Source organism: Gymnodraco acuticeps, unplaced genomic scaffold (genome assembly GCF_902827175.1).
Source record: "Gymnodraco acuticeps unplaced genomic scaffold, fGymAcu1.1, whole genome shotgun sequence".
NCBI lineage: Eukaryota > Metazoa > Chordata > Actinopteri > Perciformes > Bathydraconidae > Gymnodraco > Gymnodraco acuticeps.
In genome coordinates, this window is record NW_022992149.1 from 1,225,564 (window position 1) to 1,249,627 (window position 24,064).

Sequence of the window (24,064 nt, forward strand, 5' to 3'; positions counted from 1 at the left end):
GCTGCTGTCTTTAGCCTATATTGTACATATTTCACTTATGAATCTTATACATATTAGATTTGTACCCCTATGGTAGACCTGCCACCTCAGTCTAGCTGATTTGTTATGTTTTGAATATGACTCCAATGAGATTTTCATTTGGCCTTTTTAAATGCGGTGAACTTTGGGTCCAAGGGCTCTCTGTTTTGGGCCAGAGTATACAAATGTGATAGAGCCCACTTTATGACATTACATTACATTGTATTTAGCTGACGCTTTTATCCAAAGCGAATTACAATAAGTACATTCGACCAGGAAGACACAACCTTGAAGAAAACAGAATCATATAAGTACATCAGGTTTCATAGAGCCAAAACATTAAACATTAAAACTGATCTTGGAGTTTACATAAATCGGTACCACTTTACAATAAGACTACCCTTATAAAGGATTCATAAAGGGTTTATAATTAGGTTATGAATTAGGTTGTAAACACTTTATTAATCATTAAGAACCATTTATAAACCAGTTATAACATAGTTTTCATACATCAACACAGGCTCACTATTTGGCAAGATGACTAAGCCTTATAATGGCTACTTAGCGAGAATCAACTCAGTGAACAACAGATACCAAGGATGCTGGCCAGGGCTGGCCCTGACCAATTTGCTGCCCTAGATTTTGTACTGTCATATAGTATTTTATACCTGTTTTTCATCTATTCTCTTATTTTTTTATAACTATAATGATCATATAAAGGTGTGCCTTTACCCAGGGCCGTATCCAGGATTTCCTAAATACCGAGGTCCAAACATGCTAGGGGGGTTTGGGGGATACCCCCCGAGATTTTTGGGATTTTCATGATCTAGTTATGGTGCTTTTTAAGTCCTATGGGGGGTCACAAATTGGATAATATATCGATTTCAAACCATGTCAGTGGGCTGACAATGTCAACATCAATTATTTTGAAAGTGTAATACATAATAAGAATCAGTTGATTGTTACTATTAATGATCTGGACATGCAGAAGAGGCTAAAATGATCACAAAACATTGTCAACATCAGTGGCGAGCCTTGACTTTTATACCTAGGCCCTCTGACCCCCACCCCTTCCCTCGAGTTATTACGTCACAGCGTATACTTCAGCGGAATATCAAAACAACGGCCCGGGGTGCAAAACGCATCAATGAAAGCGACCCTCTACCACACAAAACAACACCTGTAAATAACCCTATTTGTGTTCTTTGAAATTGAAAAGGATATTGCATTGTGTTTGTTACTTTCGTTGCAGTTGTATGTCTTAGGTGTAATTTGGCATGCTTTTATTTTGAAGGCGAGTTAACGCTGTTGACAGGAAGTTGTTGTTGCTATGGAAACAAGAAACGTTTCACAGCGGGCGGAACTTGTCATAAAGTCCGTGATAATAACACCCACCCATTTAGCGGGAAGATATGATTGGTCAATTGCACTGTCATTTGACATTACTCTCTCGTTCAGTTACTATAGCGGGGCCCTCTGAATTCATAGCTGGACCGCCTGGACGTCCAACAGCTCCTCTCTTCACAGTAACTTGCAGAGACGAGCTTCTTTCATTTAACTCTTCACATTCCAACATAAACTGAATAGGCAGATTCGAAGTATTTATTTCTTTGGAATGTTATTTTAATTACAATTAAATCAAGTTATTTTGGTAAAACTAATGAAAAATATAACTAAAAAAAAAATATTAAAAAAAATATAATTTGTTTTAATGTTTTTAAATATTATTTTGTAGAATATCTTAGGCCCTCACAGAGGGCCCTGACGGCTCGCCACTGGTCAACATTCATTTTCCATGTCTCTCTCCTTTCCATAACCTACAGCCTCTCTTCCATCTTCTTGAGTCTCTCTGTCTTCTTCCTGTTCATTACTCTCTCTGTCCTCTACGCTTTCTCTTTGTTCAATCTCTCCCTCGTTGTTCACTTTTTGCTCCTCTTCACTTGTCGCTCCTGCCAGTGAATCAAAAGCAATTCAGCAATTTAGTTCATTTCACTTGTTTGTTTGCATTCTTTTTTTATTTAAATCTGTTTTGTTTGATTCTCAAAAGAGAACAAAGATGTAAGCAAATTGTGTTTTATACAATTGTATGTTATTATGACATCATAACTGCAATAGATGTATGTTTTAAAATTATGCCTATTGTAAATGAAGACTATTGTTATAGATAAATAGATAGATATGGGGTTGTTAAGCCTACATTATTTTTGTGTGACTATACCTGCAGTTCCTCCCTGACTTCCATCACTTTCACTCTCTCTATTTCTCTCTGCCTGTCCTGTCTCTTCCTTACCAAAGCTGAGCTTTGACTGACGTAGTCTTTTCATTATATCTGAGTCAGTGTAAAAAGAAAACAATACAATGTTATATCTTCAATGTTTTACTCAAATTGAAATAAAAGAAAAGCATTACAACGTTTGTTAAAAGGTAATCCTTCTGACATTGGATGAATGTAATTAACTTTAGCTCTCTAGCTAGTTTATTCACGCAATTTAAACCAAAGTATAGCCTATATCTGCAATATAAGTTAGTGTGCATGTTGTCGGACGTCCACTGACTAACGTAGAGCGTTCACACAGGATCTGCTGGTCATAAGATGTCCTGATGAACAGAAACACAAGCAGCCCGCTGGACTCAGATCTTTAGATACCTCATCACTCCTCCGCTGCTCCGGTACAAGTCCGGGCTGCGGTGATTTGTTGATACATGTCGTCTTCTTCTGTTTGCTTTAATCGAGGCTACGTAGTTATGCAGCGCCCCCATGGTCAGTAAATGGAAGTACTACAAAGAACCCCGTTTAGTGCAATTATTTCACAAGTTTTGTTATACACAGCTCGGAAAATATTACCGAGGTCCGGACCTCGGTGACCTCAATGGTAGATACGGCCAGGCATGCCTTTACCTCACTGAGCTGAGGTTATCAGAGCCGCTCAGTCTTTCAGCTCTCCCCCCCACGGCCGCTTACACAGTACATTCCAATGTTAATAAAAGCACACAGAAGCTGTATACGTTTTTTGGGTGTTTGATTTATTTTAAATTAACACCCACACAAAATTAAAACCTATAATTGCACACTAAAACCATTATTTAAAAAAAAAGAACAATTGCACATAAACCTCTGGTTTTTACTGGGGCTCGGCCGAGCCGTTTTTTTTTTTTAAATGTCTCACTTCTTCTTTTTTTCAATTTTTGGCGCCCCCGATGGGTTGATGCGCCCTTAGCATTCACCTATACTGCCTTTGCTAAGGGACGGCCCTGATGCTGGCTGATTAAGAAGAAAGTAAGCTAAGCAGCCAATATAAGACTTAGCAGTACAGGTAAATGTGGGCTCACTATTTGGCAAGCCAGTTCTTCAACCACAGTTGCCCTGTTTATCTCATGTCTTAAAAGCTTATTAATGATTTATTTCCAGCCGGCTCTTTCGGCTCCCAAACGGCTCTTCAGTTTACCACATATTATACCTTTTATAATTAAATTAAATGTAGCCCTGTTTTGACTAATGATTTATAGGCTATCTGTACACATCATGGTACACATATCACTTAAATTATTCAATACATCCTTTGTACTGAAGTATTATAACTGGAATCACAGGAAAACTGCCAATCAAACTGGTTGTAAGTTGATATTCCAAAAATATTTGACCTTACCTGTTCATAAACACATATAGCTTATTTCGTCAAACATTTGTGCTAACTAACACGTAGTCTTATTGTAAAGTGGTAGGCTACCCATACATCTGGTTTCACAATTGTACATTCAAGCTAATTCAAAAAGGCTACAAGAAAAAAATAAAACTGGTTAATACATTTTAAAAAATCCGACACTTGATACAAACGAACAAGGATTGTTTGATGTCATTAATATATATTTGCATTTTATATATTTTTATTGCAAACCGCACCGGAACTTGCGTCATCTGACTTCCGTAAATCTTTGGCGGGAGATGCAAGTATACAGGAAGCATACTCGGCTTGTTGTGCAAGCTTGAGTAGGTAGGTAGCAGAATAAAAACAAAGCAGACACATACAATCCTTTGATAATGGATAATGTCGTTCCTACACAGGATTGGAAGAACACTAAGGAGGCGGTTGCGAACTTTCGACAGCTTCTGCTTTGCTCCAAATGGTAAGTTTACGTTAAAGTTACTGTAACGTAGAAGTGATGTAACGCTACCTTCGGGAGGTAATGTAGCATCATTGTGTTGCCTAAAGGTAAACAAAGAATAAACACACGTTACAACTAGTCGATTAACCTACTGTAAAACCATAGAAGACGATGCCTACTCTATGCTCAGCACACGTTTAAGTTGTCAACGTCCTCACCTCATTGTAATAACTTTAATTGAAGCGTTTTCTATGGGCAGAGCACGGTGAATAACGTGCGCGTTTGTGTCTGCTAAATTAAAAACAAATTATAATGTATTATTCAGAGTAGGGTTGTACAAGCAAATTGCAGGTTAGATTTAAGTTATATGTTTGACATTACTCAATTCCCCCCTCTCAGTTTCATATTATAAAAAATGATAAACATGTTCATGTTATTAGGATATTTATGCTGCTGTTTATTGAAAAGGAAATATCTTATTTTTGGGAAATAGATGCATGATATTGTTACAACACTGGAAAGAAAAGTCACGCCTCTTTTTTTATTGGAATTTTAGTGCTACTTTTATTTAATCTGAATATTTAAATGAAAAATATCTCATTGTTTTCAAAGCCTACGGATATCTTTTTATGTAAAACAATGCTTTAAGTTATTAAAAAGTCGTGTTTTTTCCGAAAGGTTTCATGTTATGTGACCGAGTGACTACAAATGAATGCAGAACTAACATACATACACATGACAGCACTACACATAGCCTACTCATCGGTTTGGCCTGAGGAGTGAAAAGATGGCTTTTTGTGCAAACGAAACTGCACTTAAAATAAAATTGTGGATATTAGAATTGAATAGTTAGACTACAGTAAATACATGCAGAAAGGTCACAGTGTAAACAGTAAGGATTTGTGTGATTTGGAAATGGTGGGTTTATTTGGTTTGAGTGGTAAGATATAGCACCATGTTAATATGTCTGTGGAGGAAATGGACATGTAACAGTCGGGATGCTAGGATGCTTTATTACCTCCAGCCTGATGGAAAGAGTTTGAAAAGTCAGAATATCTGATGCAAGGTTAAGATCAGACTGTGGTGCCGCTCCTCAGGATGATCTCTTTAGAATAGGGGTGCCCACACTTTTTTGGCTGGTGAGCTACTTTTGAAATGACCAGCTCACCGAGGTCTACCAACCAAAAATAAAATCCCAAATTGCAAGGGTTGCTGAATAACACGTTTTATTTATACATGGGATAATAGGGCTGCAACAAACGACTAATTTGATAATCGATTAATCTATCGATTAATGAAACGATTAATCGACTATTCGGACTATTACTGTATGCCTTGCACAATTTCTCAAACGCTCTTATTTAGCCATCAACTTTTAGATTTAGCTTGAGGTTGTTTTAGGCTTGTGGAAACTAACAATGAAGACAATAAAGATGAATACTTGATTCAAAAATACATATATTATTAAATTAACAAATTGTTTACAAAATTAACATTGCTTTTTATTTAAATTAAATAAATAATATTTCACATCAAAAGAAACAACAATGTTTTAACAAATCGTATTAAATAATCTGATGACAGAACTGTGAACAGAATAGCTGAAACTTTAACAAAATAAATAACTCAGTTTCCTATAATCATTAACCCATGTTTGTATCATGGAGTTAACTCCGTGTGTTGCTGCTAGCATACATAACAACTGACGTGGAAACGTTACTCGTGGATGGGGCTACAGAGCTGCTAGAAAGACAGTGGAACCCGGTGCATTCCTCCGTCTGGATGTGGAGCACTTTTGCTAAATGTTTAGACAAATTGCTCCGCCCTTACATGCTGAACACTCTTGGCAACGAGCATTGTCCACCTCAAGACGGGTAACATTTAACCACACCATCCCCGCAGTGTGTTGCTGCATGTAGCAGCTGCGTGTGTGTAAACTTCCCCGCCCCCTCGCACACAGACGGGGGGGAGAGATCTCATCTCGATTGGAAAGATCAAAAATACACCGACCATAGACGCATTTTTTTGTCTTTTTGCATATTAGAGATGAGTTGGCGACACTAAGACTGTGAGATAATATTTGTGTAGCAATAATAATACATGACCTTTCTCTTTCTCAACTCGCTACTCGGAGGGAAGTCGCTGTCATATGCCTTGTGAACACTCCGATAATGCCTCTCCACGTTACCTTTCTTTGGCAGAGCGACGCTTGCTTTACAAATAAGGCAAATAACCTTTGAATGTGACATCACAAACAAATATTCTTCCTCCCATTCTGGGTGGAAGTGGTTTGTCTTTAGCTTCTTGCACAACTCATTTTGTTGTTTGTCTCTTGTTTGTCTCTTTAACTTAATTTGAGTTTTCCCGGCACTTGACTGATTTTGTATCGCTTTGCATTCTGGGTTAACAGACTGGAAAGCGATAGGTCGCTTTTTCTGTCAATCAAGTAAACTCCTGAATTAAGTGGCAGGGAGGCCAAGGGAGGAGGGATCAAAACCTGTTTTGTCTATTTTAACGGAGCTGGATTTTTTTTTTTGTATGAATGACTCGCAATCTACCAGCACTGCCCCCGGTCGACCGCGGTCGACGTACTGGGCACCTCTGCTTTAGAAGGATTGGTAGACAACCACCCTCCTTTGGAGTTGAGAATCTTCTTGGCTTTTTGTTTTTACAACATAGACTACACATTTCACAGTGGAGCTTTGTATTTCCAAAGTGAAGTGGTTACTAGGGTTGGGAACCGAAACTCGGTTCCAGATGAAAACCGATAACAAAATGCCGGGTACCGGGTACCCATACAAAATACACAATTTCGGTTCTGCTTAACGGTTCTGCTTAACGGTTCCTAAACGCGGTAGATCCTGTATTCCACCGTGTCCGTCTGCGCCGCGGTGACCCGGTGGAATACAGGGTGTTTGACGTTCTCATAAACGAGTCATGTTTGTTATAGAACTTGGTTTAATAACCTTGATAGTAACGGAGCAACATTACATACACCTGGTAGTTATCACCACACTACTCGCATGCCGGATGTAGATCCCTACATCCGGTACGGTGTCTGCAGAAGGACCAAAGAGACCAAATGCGAATACTCTACATCCCCTTTCTTTAGCTCTTTCTACAGTAGTGAACAAAACTGTTCATACAGAATGCTGCAAATGTACACATTATCAAACTATGTGTGCATTTAGTAACTGATGAACACAGAGGCTATCTCAAAGAAGGAGTGCAGCATTTAACTCAGTAATTACTACAGTAACAAGTAGATTACTAAAATAGAATACATTTGCACTGTGAAACAAAACTTTAGGCCTCAATATGGCATAACTGTGTGAACTAACAGTTTAGAGTCATTGTTCTCAGAGTGGTATGCTTATGCATACATGACGAAGCTTCAGTCTCTGTATTTGGGATTAGGCTTGATAGCACAGCCTGAGCGTGTCCTGTAGACACTCTCAGGAGTGTCTGACAGCAGTTTAGCTGTGGGAACATCAGCCCTCATGTGTTCACTGTTCAGTGATTCCTGTGTGTTACAATCTGTAAACTCAAGTCCTGTGTCCTGATGATCAGTGTCACTTGTGGAGGTATGTGACGGGACAGGCTCTGCTACAGGCAGAATGTGCCTACGATTCCTTCTGTACAGCTTCCCGTCTGAGTGGACGACGTATGACCGGGGTTCCTTGCAAATCTGTTGAATCATTCCAGTCCTGTTGTAACCTTGTGGGGTCTGCATCCTAACAACCTGTCCTTCCATCAAAGGTTGTAGTGGTCGGCTTAACTTATCATAGCACTGTTTTTTGATACAGCCTCTTGTTTAGAAGCTGGGCTTTTACCTCTTGTGGATGGCGCATGTCTGGCTCAAGCAGCTTCACCGAGACTGGGAGTGTTGTACGTGTTTGTCTCGACATCAGTCTCTGTGCAGGAGATCCTAATTTTGCGTCACGTGGTACATTCCTGATGTTTAATAGGTTGAGAAAAACATCAGTTCCATCTCTATGAGATTTCTCCATGAGCTGCTTAGCACTGCGCACAGCCCGTTCAGCTAGTCCGTTGGACTGGGGATACTCAGGGCTGCTGGTAATATGAGTGAAGTCCCACTGTGAAGCAAAGTCTTTAAAGCGCTGGCTAGTAAACTGCCTCCCATTGTCTGACATGAGGGTGTGAGGTGCTCCATGATCTGAGAAATGTCTTTTCAGTTTTGCAATGACTGTTGCTGCAGTGATATCACTAGGGATGCTCCGATCGATCGGTCACCGATCGAGATCGGCCGATACTCACTCTCTACCGATCGATCGGTGCTCTCTAAACATGCCGATCGCATGACGTAAAATACATGACACTTTTCTCTGTGTCCGGCAAAACAAGCTCGCCAAAATTGCTTCACCGGTCTGGCATTATTTTAAGGTGTCCGAAAAAGACAGTAAAATAGCGGTATGCAACGTGTGTGAAGCAGAAATCCTGCAACTCCGCCCGCCGGACCGGTAAGCGCAGCGAAACACACACACAGGGAGAACCAGACCGCAGTTCATTTCCTCATATTCCAAACGAGAAATTACGGTAGCAAATCACCCGGTTCTTTACGACCAGAACTATTAACGGGATACAAACCGGAGGAACCAGGCATGGAGGGAGGTGGCAGAGACAGTGGGTGAAACTGGTAGGTTTTCGCCTGTTTGGGGAGTTTATATATATATATATATATATATATATATATATATATTGCTCGCATAAAATCCCCGTTTTTTTTTGCTTTGTTTGTCGGGGGCGGGAGATTCATGTGATTGGTTGTTGGTCGCAAAAAATCCCCAAGCTTTCAGACACGCCCAGCTCCAAGATTTTCAAGATTTTTGAAAAGCTGCTGTGTGGACGTACCGTAAGAGTTAGACCTAACACAACTTAGCTATTTTATCTACCTCTGGAACAAGCTAAACTAGTTATTATAAATATATGTATTCTTCATTGTCGGGTCACTCATTACTGGATCAGTGAGCTGCATGAGATACTGACAGGCTGTCAGGAGAGAGAGAGAGAGGGAGAGAGGAAAAGAGAGTGCTTCCGCTCATTTCTCCCGTGTTATTATCCAAAGTGAATGTAAACTTGAATAATGTACATCATTTGAATGTAATAATTAAGTTGATTGTTGTTTGTGGAAGCTCCAGTGAATGAGCCCCATTAACTGAGTTTTAAACATCATTTTAAATGGAAGATTTAAAGTGATGTTTAAATCTTCCATTTAGGCCCCGCCCACTCGATCGGATCGGCGATCGGTATCGGCCGATACTGATTCCGGCGATCGGCCCCGAAATTGGCGATCGGAGCATCCCTAGATATCACGAAGCATGTCTATCTCATACCAGCCTGAATATGAGTCCACTAGCACTAAGTATTGCTGATTGTGCCACTCAAAGATGTCAGTTGCTACAGTTGACCACGGCAGGTCTGGAACTGGATGCAGATGGAGTGGTTCTTTCTGCTGGTGTAATTTTGTGCTGTTACACACTGAGCATGACTGTATTTCTGTGTGAATGTTGTCTGTCATAGTTGGCCAGAAAACAATGCCACGTGCTCTCCGCTTTGTAGCTTCTTCACCAGGATGTCCTCTGTGCATGATGCTGATGTATTCTTTCTGTAGTGACAGAGGAATAACTGCTTTGTGACCCTTCATTATGACTCCATTTTCAACAATCAGTTCGTCTCTGAAAGGGAAATACGGTCTAATGGCATGTGGAAGATTATGCTGTTTAGCGGGCCACCCGTGTCTGATAGTGGCGCTGAGTGTTTGCAGAGTCATGTCTTCAGCGGTGTGCCTCTCTAACTCTTCTAAGCGAGAAGAAGATATGTAGTTAACAGTCATCACGTCGAAGTTGTCCTCTTCTTCAGCTTGATGAACTGTGGAGCTGCGGGGAGCTCGCGACAAAGTGTCAGCCAGGAACATTTGCTTTCCACATTTGTACACAAGAGTGATGTCGTACTTTTGTAGTCGTAGCATCATTCTTTGTAGTCTTGCAGGTACTGTGTGTATGGGCTTTTTTAGTATGGTGACGAGGGGCTGGTGGTCTGTTTCAAAAGTGACTGGTTTACCATAGATATAGTCATTGAATTTTGAACATGCAAAGACCACTGCCAACAACTCTTTTTCGATTTGAGCATATCTGGTTTCTGTTTCAGTTAGTGTACGCGAAGCATACGCTACAGGTTTTCCTTCCTGCAAACACGCTGCACCGAGTCTGTACTGTGAAGCGTCACAGGTAAGTGTCACTGGCTTGTCAACGCCGTAGTATAGCAACACCGGTGGGCAAGACATGCGTTTCTTTAAATCTTCAAAAGCTTTCTGCTGCTGTTCATGCCATGTCCATTCCGTGTCTTTATGTGTGAGCAGCCGTAGTGGAGCTGACAGCTGGCTGAAGCTGGGTATGAACTTTCCAAGGTAGTTGACCATCCCCAGAAATCTGTGAAAGGCTGGGACGTCTGCTGGCACTGGCATCTCACTAATCTTCTGCTTTGAGTCCTTCACTGGTGAAAACATGGTCATAGCCGACTTGGCTTAGCCTGAACTTGCACTTGAGGGGGTTAAGCCTTAAGTTTACCTCCCTGACCCTGTTAAGCACTTTTCTCAGGTTGGCGTCGTGCTCTGCAACATCTTTACCTGCAATAATGATATCATCAACGATGATTTCACAGGGGTATCCGTCGAAAATCTGTTCCATGGAGCGCTGGAACACCTCGCTGGCAGAATTGATTCCAAATGGCATTCTTAGAAATCTGTAACGACCAAAAGGGGAGCTGAAAGTGGTTAACATGGAAGACTTATGGTCGAGTGGAATCTGCCAAAAAGATCTCTTTGCATCTAATACAGAAAACATAGTTGCTTTTGACATGTGTGTGGCGACTTCTTCCACAGTACGCATAGGATGGTGTGATCTTTTCAGAGCAGTGTTCAAGTCTCTTGGATTAATATCCTGATTTCTTGTTTGTCCTTTTTGCTAGTGGCTACCATAGAGGACACCCAATCAGTGGGCTCTGAGACAGGAATGATGACGCCCAGTTCCTGCATCTTGTCGAGTTCAGCTTTGACTTGTCTTTCATAGCCACAGGTATGCGATGTGCAGTACGAACGACTGGTTTTACATCTGGTTCGAGAGTCATGGAGTACGTCACAGGTAGCTTTCCAAGCTCATCAGAGAAGAGATCGCTGTATTCTGTTTGGATCTCAACTCACTCGTCAGTGGGGCTTAATTGATGAACTGCTTCACTGAATGAAACTAGTCCCATCCGTCTGCACGCTCGTAGCCCAAGCAGTGGCAGGACATCCTCTTCTACAATGTAGAATGGCAGTGTGTGGACTTTTCCCACTAGGTGGCACTGCAGTCTGACTACGCCCGCAGTTTTGATTTTGCTACCACCATATGCAACAAGATTAGTGGATTTAAAACACGTCTGTATTTTTTCATCTCCTTTTATCACATTGAATGACATTTTTGACATAACATTGCACTTCGCACCAGTGTCTACTTTCATCTCGACTACATTGTCATTGATGTGCACAGTGACAAAAGCCTCATCATTTGTATCTATCTGTGCATCAGTTGCGTCAACACTTACTTGCAGTGTTACGCCGTCAACATAGAATGTTTCATCTGTAGTTGTATCAGCTTGATCAGGTTCTAGTTGATGAACTATCCTCCTGGGCCCTTGCTTGTTATATGCTTGTTGTATGGAATTGCAACACTTCTTGAAATGATTCCACTTTTTGCAGGTATGACACTGTTGACCATTTGCTGGACAGTTGTCCCTCTTTGCTGCATGACTACCTCCACAGTTGTAGCAGTTGGAAATAGAGCTAACTCCATTTGCCTGAGGTTTCCTTTTGTTGTCGTATTTTCGTGTTCCTCTCTGGTAAGTCTGAACTGAATCCACATTTGTGGCAGAGTGCCGCATAGACGAAAGACCTCTCGTGCTCGATGGCCTCTGGTCCCGCTATATTGAGGAGAATGTATACTCGTGTGCGTGCTGGCTTGTCATAGTGTGCCGCCGCGATGAAAATGTCATATTCCTGTTCGAATACTCGCCAGTTCTCTGCGATGTTACCGTCAAAGACGAGTGGGTCGGGTCTCCGGAATCCTTCCGCCATGTTAGCTTAGCTGCATGCGTCGTGGTGGAGCAGGCTTAGTTGTCCTCGCAAACGTCACCCAGACGTGAAAAATCCGCAGAGAAAAAAAACTCCGGAGACTTGACTTCTGACACCATGTTTGACGTTCTCATAAACGAGTCATGTTTGTTATAGAACTTGGTTTAATAACCTTGATAGTAACGGAGCAACATTACATACACCTGGTAGTTATCACCACACTACTCGCATGCCGGATGTAGATCCCTACATCCGTTACGGTGTCTGCAGAAGGACCAAAGAGACCAAATGCGAATACTCTACACAGGGTAAGGGCAGACTGGCCATCTAATCTGTGTGTTCTGGAGAATCACAGAGCGGCCGGTCGTCAGCGGGCCGTTAATAGTGTAATGCCTGTTAATAGCTTGCCACAGGCATAGCTCAGTTAAAATAAAGCACAGCTATTGCGTTTGACCTCTTTCTTTTACAATTTTGGAATCGAAACGGGGAATCGATAAGAACCGGAATCGATAAGCAGAATCGGAATCGATACATTTCAAACGATACCCATCCCTAGTAGTTATGGAACAAAACATCTCTATAACTCTTTTGACATTCATAGTCCGCAGTGGATGAATTCTAACAACTTGACCTCTTACCTAGCACTATTATCCAGTCAAAGTACAACCTCTCTGCTACAAGTATAGACCATTCATCTTTTTACAGACCAAAATATTGGTATTGCCTACTCTGACTGTACTGACCACTTTAAAATGTTTTCTCCTCTTCCAGCTCAAATGTAATGACGGAGCCTGTGTGTCTAGGAATGTGCGAGCATATGCTGTGCAGGTAATGCAACCTCAACTAAATATATTTTACCGTAACATGCTCACTGATATTAGATGTGTCTTATGGTGGACAGTTTTCAGACACGGGTTTAACTAAAAGCGTATATTATGGCTCCAGCCTAAGGCACACCTGTGCAATAAGCATGCTGTCTAATCAGCATCTTGATATGCCACACCTGTGAGGTGGGATGGATTATCTCGGCAAAGGAGAAGTGCTCACTATCACAGATTTTTTTCAGATTTGTGAACAATATTTGAGAGAAATGGTTATTTTTATGTATATAGAAAATGTTTTAGATCTTTGAGTTCATCTCATGAAAAATGGGAGCAAAAACAAAAGTGTTGCATTTATATTTTTGTTCAGTGTATTACCTATCAACACAGATATCGGCAAAGCTACAGACAGGCAGGGCCCTGGCATGTCCTTGAAAGAGTTGAGAGTGCCATACGCCCTTGAGCCTGGACCCAGCAAATATCAGTTTGCAGCGTTTTGTACACATACATCCCTATCAGGCTTTGAAGGGGAGGGAGGACCGACCACCCTTAACATTTGTTTTGTTATGAGGCTCATTCATTTTGCAGATGAAGTGCTGGATTTCCATGGCATTAGCGTGGTTTGTTGGCAATGCATGCATGGTTGGCAGTGTTGAAAGTCTTAAGGGAATTAATGTCCCTATTAGGCACAAACTTTAGCCTCAATTTATTCCTTCTCTTCATGACTGAATAGTCTTAAAAGGTGAATCAATAAGCTCATTGTGTTTCTTCTTACTGAACCGGGTAGTGATTGAACTCCTAATCCAAACTTTGTTTATTGCTCAGGTCCTGTGCGGGCCCCGGGGCCGGAGATGGCTGCGTAGTGTGTCAGAGTCCTGCGTGGGTGAAGGACATTCAAACCAACAAGGAGCTCAGCAGAATCATACATCTCTTCAGCGGGTTGGAGTCCCTGCTCAATCCCACAGAACAACCAGGTAGACGGAAGCCATTACACAGCAGCTTCATTCGATGACTGAAACATTTAACATTTTCCTCCGCCAATCTAATCTCTGAATGAAAGTATTAGCGGCTTTTTCCTGTGCTTTATTATCTTCTTATCGCCCATCCAGCACCCTGGTAATGACAGTAATTATATGATTCAATTAACTATTGCAGTGTCTAGTTTTGCAAGTAGGTCTCAGTTTTGAGAAGATAACTACAAGGCAACTTTATAAGCCGTGTAATAGAAATGTTAAGAAATAGCTATGGGATTAACCACTACTTATGTCAAATGTCTTTATTATTAGTTTGCATCATTTTCAGGTTTGATATTATTCCCTTGTCATCTCAACAGATTCTAGGTTATTAAAAATACAAGGAGCCTTTTTGAAATATATTTTTTTCTATAGTTGCTGCAGTAAAGGAACTTTTGTTGAACCCGTTTTTCTTTTTCCTCCCACCTCTCGAGCAGAGACGTCTCTAGCTGAGATCCAAACTCCACCTCATAGTCCTGTCCTCAAACACAAGAAAAACATCAAGATCTGGTTCAGCCCCCGAAGCCGCAAGGTCCGCTGCTCCATGGAGAAGCCTTCAGAGGTCACCGTAGCGGAGAGCACGTCTTCTGGAGAAACAGTCGCAGCACAGCCAGACGCCCTTACTGCTCCACCTCAGGACTTGTCAGTTTTCAATTTCACCTCGTCCTCCCAAGACTCAGGCTCTTCCTCTCCTGAACGAAGCAAAAATGAAGAAGGGAAGAAGAGAACTAAGCGAAATTCTTCGAACTGGGAGGTGATGGCGCGTGTGCCCATGAGGGCCCCACGGATACTAAGCAGGCATCAGATAAAGAAGAACAGGCTGGAGGCTATAAACCATAAATGGGGGATTACAGAGGAGATGGATGCTTTTGAGGAAAATGAGCTGTCCCGCGATGAAGGGCCAAGAAAGTCCAGCAAAAGAGTTACCTTCCTAAGCCCCGTTGTCATGTCTGACGAGACTCTGACTGAAGTGCCACAGGGGAGCACTGATGAACTCGGCACCACGAGGGAGAGTCTCTCAGGAGGCAGCAGCCCTGTACTGAATGACCAAACACCGCCTGGTCAGGAAATGACAGACAGTGTCGACAAGCCTGACACTCAGATTCCTGAAAAACGTCCTGACGAATCTCCCCTAAAGCATTCACCAAAGAGATCCAGACTGGAGGAGGAGGGTGCCACTTTGGAGACCACACCAAAACGGCCAAGGGCTTCCCCAGGCAGGCGGGGGAGATCCCAGATGTCTCCAGCTGTCCTGAGCCCTGTTTCGACTAGCCCCAAAGGTGATAAAAGTGTCAAAAACTCAAGAAAAGTGAAAGGCGCCAGCCCGATTGTCTCATCCCCAGCTGGAAGAAGGTCTCCCCGTTCTCCCAGTGCGTCTGTTGGACGGCCCCCCTCGGGGATTCCTGCGGTCATGAAGAGGAACCACAAGGGAGAATCTCCGCTCCATCTAGCTGCTATAAAGGTGGGGAGGTTTCAAGATCCTTTCCTTAAAGGTCTCCTATTATGCTATTTTTAGGCATATGTTATGGATCACAGATATATGAAAGCATGTCTATGATGTGTTCTGCTCAAAATACCAAACAGATCATGCATTTTAGACATCCCGCATATCCCTCTATTTCAGGCCTCTTAGAGAACTGCAGGTTCAGGGTCCTTAGCTTGAAAAAAAGAGGGGGAGCGTGTCAGAATTATACCCCGATTAAATGCCATATCATGTTCCAAACCACATCAAAGATTATTTCTGAAACAGTATGGAGCTCAAATGCTTTTTCTCTTGCCGGTTTTCCACAAGGTGAGTTCCTTTTTTTATTTCCTGCTTCTTGTACATACTCTCTCCAGTCGAGGTTAGCTCTGAGTGTTAGCGATGCTTGCTAATGTAAACAAAGACCATATTACTTCCAAAACAGTCGAGCATTGTTTCTGATAGCAACGTCTCTGATAGGGCCGTGGGTCCACTTTTCCGATATTACATTATATCGGACACAAATCTGGATCAGCTCCGTTGTAGCCCCGTTTTTAGAGATTTGGGTACGGAGGAAAAGAGGGTTTTGTTTTCTGACACTTTGTGAGTTCCCTTACACACCGGGCGGGGACACATGTTTATGTATACAAGACATCTGAAAGTGCATTTTGCATGATAGGTCCCCTTTTTAAATCAATTTCAACGTTTATGCAGCTAAGTGACAGCAATAAAACAAAAGTACATGTATATGATTGATCTGATGGTTAAAGTGTGTCCTCCTCCTGTAGGGTTTGTTCCGCTTAGTTGAACATATTAGTCTTCAGATGATCAGACAGCCGTGTTCCGGTCTGTGGAGAATTAACTGTCTTGCAGTAATCCTTGTAAACATAGCCGTAATCCCCCTCTGGATCCCAGACAAGATAATCAATGGCCCACTGTGGAGTGTGATAAACCGCGGAGCTTTGGTACACCGGGATCAGCCGCCATGTTTGAAAGGTTGCGTTTACGGGTCTGCAATTCTCACCTGAGGTTTGTGTCCTCTCTGGGTTCTGCAGGGCGACATGGAGGCTGTCAAGGAATTCCTGGAGCAGGGCGCTGACCCCAACCTGAAGGATAATGCTGGGTGGACCCCTCTGGTAAGTCCTATAAACCTAGTGATGCATCCGGAAGCTTTATTTGTTTTTTTCTTTTTGTCGCTGCTTTTAATTGAACTATTCATATCTTAGACTGCACTGTAACTTTTATCCATGTACTTTTTTCTTTTAATGTTTAATTGACAGCACTGTAACTTTTATCCATGTATTTTTTCTTTTAATGTTTATTTTATTAGCTTTTCTTTTTAATGACTGATTTTAAATGCCATTTTCTTAATCTCTTTCATTTTTTGTAAAGCACTTTGAATTTTCTTGTGTTGAAAAGTTCTATATAAATAAACTTGCCTTGCCTTGCCTTGTTGTCTGGAAAACCTCAGTCACATAAATAGTGATATTTGTAATTAACATTTCGACCCTGGTGGGTTCTTATTTTTCCTTTTTGAAAAGAGATTCATGGCGTTTATTGAGAATAACACTTAACAACGCTTTTTACATGCAGGTACCTCATGGATTGTTAGACTCTAATAGCGAAATTTCCCACACAAAGGCCCATTTAGTGCAGCTTTTCATTCTGCCTTACATTTACATTTGTTATTTATCTTCTCCAGTAAACCAACATGCTAAGTTGTAATGCAAAATGTTGTTGCTAAATACCTCTATTTATTAATGATTATTTTCCCTTTTAGACCTTTCTAATTAACATTTTCTTCCACCCCTGCACTTCCATAATACTTTTTCGTGATGTGGTTTACGGCTCAGCTAATGTTAGGATTTCAAAGTTTAAAAAACTTCCGAGACTTGAATACAGTACAGTTGCTTAAATGGCTTCAATGTTATTACTGGAAAAAAAAAAAACCTCTTTTAGTTTGCTACTTCCTTCAAGTTCATGTAGCAAACATAACCTTTTAAAACATTCACTTTTACTAAGCGGCTTCTCTCTTTCATGTTAATTTTAGAACTGCAGGTCAGGATATTATTGAAGTTTGCTTCTTAGAAAGTTTTCTCTTTATGAGTTGAATTCTACAAAACGATTGAAGTGTGATTGAGCTGTAACATCTGATATATTTTCAAAATACCCCATGAAAGAACTGCAAACCCCGTCTAAAATATTCCCATAAAAAGATTCAAGCTCATGTCTGTATTTAAACGATTCAAACTCTTTGAAAGCACAGCAGGATGACTTCTGAGCATTTCTACTCTTTGTTCCAGCATGAGGCGTGTAACCTGGGTCACCTGCCGGTTGTGGAGGTGTTGGTCTCAGGGGGGGCCTTGTTGAATACTCCCGGCTACAAAAATGACTCTCCACTCCACGATGCTGTGAGGAACCGACACCCAGCCATCGTCAAACTGCTGCTGCAGCAAGGCGCCTCGCAGAACGTACTGTGAGTCACCTCAAGGGTTGTTTTCTTATACCAGGAGTTTAGTGGGTCCTCATGTAAAACGATTCACACAGATGGCGTGTTTTGCTTTGCACCGGCCTTTGAGTTGTCCCTATCAATGATCCCAGACAGTCATTTGTAAGAACGTTTGAGTGTTTCAGGTCAGATGAGAGTCAGACCTAAAAACAAGATTTTCGATTTGATATTTTACAAATGGAGCCTTTAAACTAATACTTGCCTCGAAGTGTGTGGCCTCGAAGTGTGTGGCCTCGAAGTGTGTGGCCTCGATTAGACTCCTTTGTTTACTTATGTAACATAACATGGCTATATCACAATCAACCTTCTATTAGCTGGCAGTCCAACACATTGCACGTTATAGGCTAAGATGTGGGACAACTCTAAGCAGTTGACCAATCACAACAGAGCCTGCCAGCTAACCAATCAGAGCAGACTGGGCTCTGGTTTCAGACAGAGGGTGAAAAGAGGTGCTTCAGCACTGGCAGTATGAGAAAAAACAAAGTATATATTTTTAACATTTAAAGCATGTAAATATACAAATATGAACCTGAAAATTAGCATTTGAGGTTATTCATTTTGTATCAAAACTTATTTCATGAAAATACCATTTTATTATATTTGAAGAGGCTATTGCAACAGACAAACAAACAACCCTGAATCCAGTACAACAATATTGCATGAAATACTTCCTTTAAGAGAATTGGTAAAAGTTTAAATTATTGTTGGGTGATGTGAAGCTGACAATTGAGCGGCCCGACCAAGCAAGGAGGCAGTGGCAGAAAGTCCAAAAATACAACCCGGTGTGGGAATTTATTAACTCATACACAAATGATATGACACAGCCTCAATCTGCTGCTCCTGTGCGCACACTCACCAGCCACCACACTACCAGCCCCCAAACAGACAGGGCAACAGAGCCTAAATACACACCCACACTAATCAAACCAACAGGACACAGGTGAGGGGGGAGGAGACAACTCAGGGCACCAGGTGCACACTATCAGCAACAGACATGGGGATAGGGGAACACTTTTCAACATAAAACCAGGAAACAGAGACAGACCAATTAAAACACAGACAGATGCACAAACTACATACACTTTGCCTCCAATGAAGCTACAGAGGCCGAGATCTATGGCCCCAGAGATCACCTCCGTTACAGGTGAAAACGTTTGTTTGATGTATTGGATGCCAATCATTTGTCACATATAAATAAATGAGGTGGACAGAATATAAAACCTTTAAACTGAGTTTGACGACTTGAGCAGAAATCCCAACAAAGACTAAACACTTGATGTAGTTTCATATCTATTGCACCCCTATTGTATTACCTTGCATCACATCGTAAAGGCTCTTTTGTTATTCCGGACCAGTGCGTATTCTCCCCGTCTTAAATAAATCTTCAAGTGCCTGTTTTCCCGTCAGTGTACCAAGCATTCAGCTCTTTATTATCAAGGACAGGCATGTGCTAGGGCAGTGCGTAGGTGGATGGAGCTAAGGAAATCGAATGACGCGGATAAGTCGTTGGTCAATCAGTTAATGCTGTATCAGCGTTTCCTGCCTGCGGAGGTGGGGTAGCACAATATCGATAATGAGGGAGAGGATGCTGGTTAATAAATGCGATCAATAGATTAGATGATCAGGGCGGCCATGTTGGTCAGTAAGTGCTCTTTTTGCATCTATTGCGTACCAATCATCCTCTGTCTTGTCCCTTCTTCGTTTCTTTGTGTTTTACTTCGACGGTTCACCAGGTCTTAGATTTCTTAACTCTCTAACTTGTTACTCGTTTGCCTTTATTTTGCATTGCAGTGTTAGGGCATTGCAATACATATGCAATCCTTGCCTCAAGCCTCACACACACACACACACACACACACACACACACACACACACACACACACACACACACACACACACACACACACACACACACACACAATAGACATCTGCCAATGCAATCCCAAATGGAATGATTGGCACGCAGCTCAGAGTTTTTGGAAATACAGGTTTTGCAGATTTTCATTGTTGCTCTTCGATATTTGTGTATGCACATTTTAGATTTGAATTGTTGGACTGCATATATTTATTGTCCTCAAACATGCGCACCTCCGCCAAAAAAAGAGCACCGGGTCATTTGAAAAAAGGCGTATTTGCGCACCAACATTGAAAGAGAGAAAGATATTTGCGAGTTGCATATGAACTCAGGGCCGGCCCGTAGCACTGGCGCTATAGATGTTCGCCTCAGGCGCCAGATCTGTGGAGGCGCTGCGCTGGCAGTTCTGGGAGGGAAAAAAACTTTTTTGACTGTTGGGGCTCATCCTAATTTTCGGCTTTGATGTAACAACATTCATAATTAAGTAAATGTAACACCCTTTTCACCCCGGTTCCACCTTTCATTTGCCCTGTACGATGGGCGCTGTAAGTGATGAAAATGGGGGATGTTGGCTTATCTGGCGCCCGCAGCTCACAGCCAAAGTGCGAGTGAGTGTGGGAGCGAGGGAGGGTGCAGCGGTTCCGGCGCTGTTGTTATTAGAATCTGGTGCCGTGCTAGCTGCTCTAACGGATATAAGAAGAAGATGTTTCTACAATAATGTGGAGGGAGAGTCCTCTCCAGTCAGACTGAGAGGCTGATACTACAGCTCAGTGAGGTAAGGAGTGTTTAGATAGTTCACTTTAGTCTAAGTTCAAACGTTTTGATCACAATTTATGTAAACACATATTTCCAAGGCACTCCTTTATAATTATTGGGATAAACAGGTGTGAAATCATTCCAATGTATACTATAGGACAGTAACCAAAAATATCCTTTAAAACTGGAGAGATAAAAAAAAAGCATAAATAAATGTTAAGGTAAAATAAGATATGTATGAACAACACAAATAAAATAAGTTACATTCATTTGTTATTGGCTATGGTAGGTTATTGGTTATGTTCACATACTTATTTGATTACATCCACTTGTCTAAGATGACAACAGAGACTTTCGACCCAAAACCAGCTGTTGACTTGTGGATGCAAGCAGCTAATCACAGACTCAACCAGAGAGAAAGTAGTAGGCCTACATCATCAGCTACCATGTCTGACAGAGAGGAAGACAGTGAGGAGAACAGTCAGGAGAACAGAGAGGAAGACAGAGAGGAAGACAGTGAGGAGAACAGTCAGGAGAACAGAGAGGAAGACAGAGAGGAAGACAGTGAGGAGAACAGTCAGGAGGGTAGTGATGACAGCTTGTAGTCGTGCTAATGTTGTCTTGTGTTCACCTCTGCATGTGTGTTCTGTGTTCACCTCTGCATGTGTGTTCAGTACCGTGTGTCTGGCAAATAAAGTCAAGACCCCCTCAAAAGTTACGGTTTATTTCATTTTAAGGATGAGCACCAAGCAACATCTCCAGGTGCTCCTTTGAGAACCAGGGCAAAAAAGTTATGTGCACCCCTGGTTATAAAGTTCAGACGGAAGTCTTAAAGAGCCTGTGACAGCATCCCAACAACTGTTGTGCAATGAAATATTGGGCTACTAGTCATCTCGAACCGTTAGTTTAAAAAAGAAGTTGCGATACTGTTCCGTTAAATATCAATAACTTCGAACATCGCGGGGAAATTCCTTCGACTCATTTTGAAGTTTTGGGGGAAGCCGGAAGTGACGTCAATGCGGGAACGCTTCACTGTGCGGCGAGAGAGCCAAACACGGACAAAGTGTGTTGTCATGCGTAGAAATGGTGAATTACTGAGTTTAGGCACGTTAATAACGTTTTAATGAAGTTGACTACAGTATATTCATATTTGTCAGTGCTTTCATGTCAATTCGGCGAACATAAACATAAATGATCGTGGTGAAGATGATGATTACATTAGGATTAAAAATCGGTAGTGAGAGCTACTGAATTTCCTCCCGTAGGATGTGATATAAAAACAAATCGATTACTTTTGTAGTTGTAAACTCAAGTGGATGAAACTACATGTATTAGTGCTTTCATGTCAATTCGGCGAACATATGATACATTAAATGATCGTGAGGATGATGATTTAAAAAATCGTTTGTTTGTGCCGGTCTGCATTTCCTGATGAGAAAACAAACCGATGCTTTTTGTAGTTGTAGTACACCAACATGGATTAAATGTGTGTTTTTTTTACCACAATGTTGGGGAAATTAATGGATAAAATGCACGGATTATTATTATTATTATTATTATTATTATTATTATTATTATTATTCCCACTCCGATCGGGACACTAGGTCCACCGTTTCCCCGCAGCGAGGCTCCCCCCGTTGACAGTTTACGTGGGCTGGGCTGGGTGCAGTAGCGGACTGGCCATCGGGACGAATCCTGATGGGCCGGTACCGAAGTGGGCCGGTCGGATAAGTCACTAGCACATCCCCTACTCCCCCTGTTGACAATTTACTAGCGGTACCGAAGTGGGCCGGTCGAGAGTCTCGGGATGATTTTTTAGTCCCATTCCACCATTGGCTACATGACCGTATTATCGCCCATATTGACGCACCTAATTCCTAAACTTCTAACAGATACAACATAAACCGATCCTTCAGCCTCATATGAGCTCTCACACGTTCAAAATTAAACGGTCATCGCTGTCTGAGCTTGCTGCTGTGTGCGCCATCGTGCGTTTACATGCAGATGCTGGGGATCCGGAACGGTGCAGCTGGAGCGCTGTGCCCGTAATGACGTCACACATAATTTGGCGGGACTTGAAGAATCCCCGAGAAGATCCAGAAAATTGTCAACATTGAAGGGCAGATTAATGGTTATCAAAGTACAAATATCCAAAATCAGTTCAGTAACGGGTTTCAAGCGGACAATATTTACTCAAATTGATGGGTTTGGATGATGGGGGAAACCCGTGTCACAGGCTCTTTAAGTGAATCCTAATGTGTTTTTAACAGTCCACGATTACCTGCTATCTCCAAAACAACAGGTGTAAGCATTTTCTAAGAAGCTGCTCAGCATGCACAGCAGGGCTCCGGACCATGAGTCTCAGTCCTTTAAGCATTAACATCAACATCAATGCAGCACATTAGGACAGCCAGGGAGAGGTCTGCAAGATGTTAGCTGGTAGCATTTGTTCACAAACTCAAAGGACAATGCTGAAATTAGTATTGTTTTTCATTTATTACTGTTTTTGTTTTGTTTGCCCCACACACTATAGGTTTTAAGATTGTCACCATTTGGTTATTCTAAGTGCAGTACGACATGAAAATGAACTAACAAGCCATATTTCAATTGGTTCGGTACTAATGACCATTCAAAGCCTGAAGCACTGAATCCATACAGACGTTAATTAACATCACCTGTGTGCCTCGCACTGGCACGCCAATACACTGGATCGGTTTAATTATACTGCACACAGTCAAACGATAAACAAGCAATGACAGTCTCCAAAAGTTAGCAATGAATGTTTACTGCGATTGGCAATTAGCTAACGGATTTCCATCACTACATACAATACTGATTACAGTATGTGTGACAGGCTTCTAACATCTAAATAGACAGTCTACTTTGATCCAGACATTATGTTATGGATGGCTATTTCCTGCTCGAATGACAATGTGTGTGGGTATTTCTAGAAAGCATGAACCAAAGCCTACTCTTGATTATTTGTGATTTTTCATTTGGCCATCATAGAAAGGCCTGTGCATAACAATTACAATACACAGTGCTGTTACAGGGTTAAATGGAGGCGTTGGGTGAGTCATCCTCTGCATCACAGGATATAAACTGTAACACCCAGCTGATCCAACCGTCAGGACACATTCAGAGTGGATTGTTTAAGAAGGAAATGTAACTAATGAACCTTTTGATTAAAAATGCATTCAGGCCTCGCCCTCTGCCTCATCAGTTGCTCCCGACGCCTTTCCGTCATTAGATATATGACTTCTTTCAAGACACACTGCTGAGCGGACACAGTGCAAAAGCTTTGTCGGCTGTTGGGTGTGCATGAGCTCATAAAAGTCATACAATCTTAATAATAGCTAATAGCTTCTCTTTAACGACCGGTGCATTTGAAACAGAAA

General features: G+C 41.7%; 1 protein-coding gene across 1 annotated transcript in view; it reads left to right on the forward strand.

The window, feature by feature from the left end:
* The first annotated feature begins 3,966 nt into the window (after positions 1 to 3,966).
* The window catches only part of bard1 (BRCA1 associated RING domain 1), a 35,925-nt gene continuing 15,827 nt past the window's right edge, over positions 3,967 to 24,064 (forward strand). The window contains 6 exon segments of the mRNA XM_034204012.1: positions 3,967 to 4,143; positions 13,022 to 13,078; positions 13,897 to 14,045; positions 14,519 to 15,546; positions 16,602 to 16,682; positions 17,850 to 18,022. Coding sequence (XP_034059903.1) covers positions 4,058 to 4,143; positions 13,022 to 13,078; positions 13,897 to 14,045; positions 14,519 to 15,546; positions 16,602 to 16,682; positions 17,850 to 18,022 — 1,574 coding nt within the window. The 5' untranslated portion in view covers positions 3,967 to 4,057.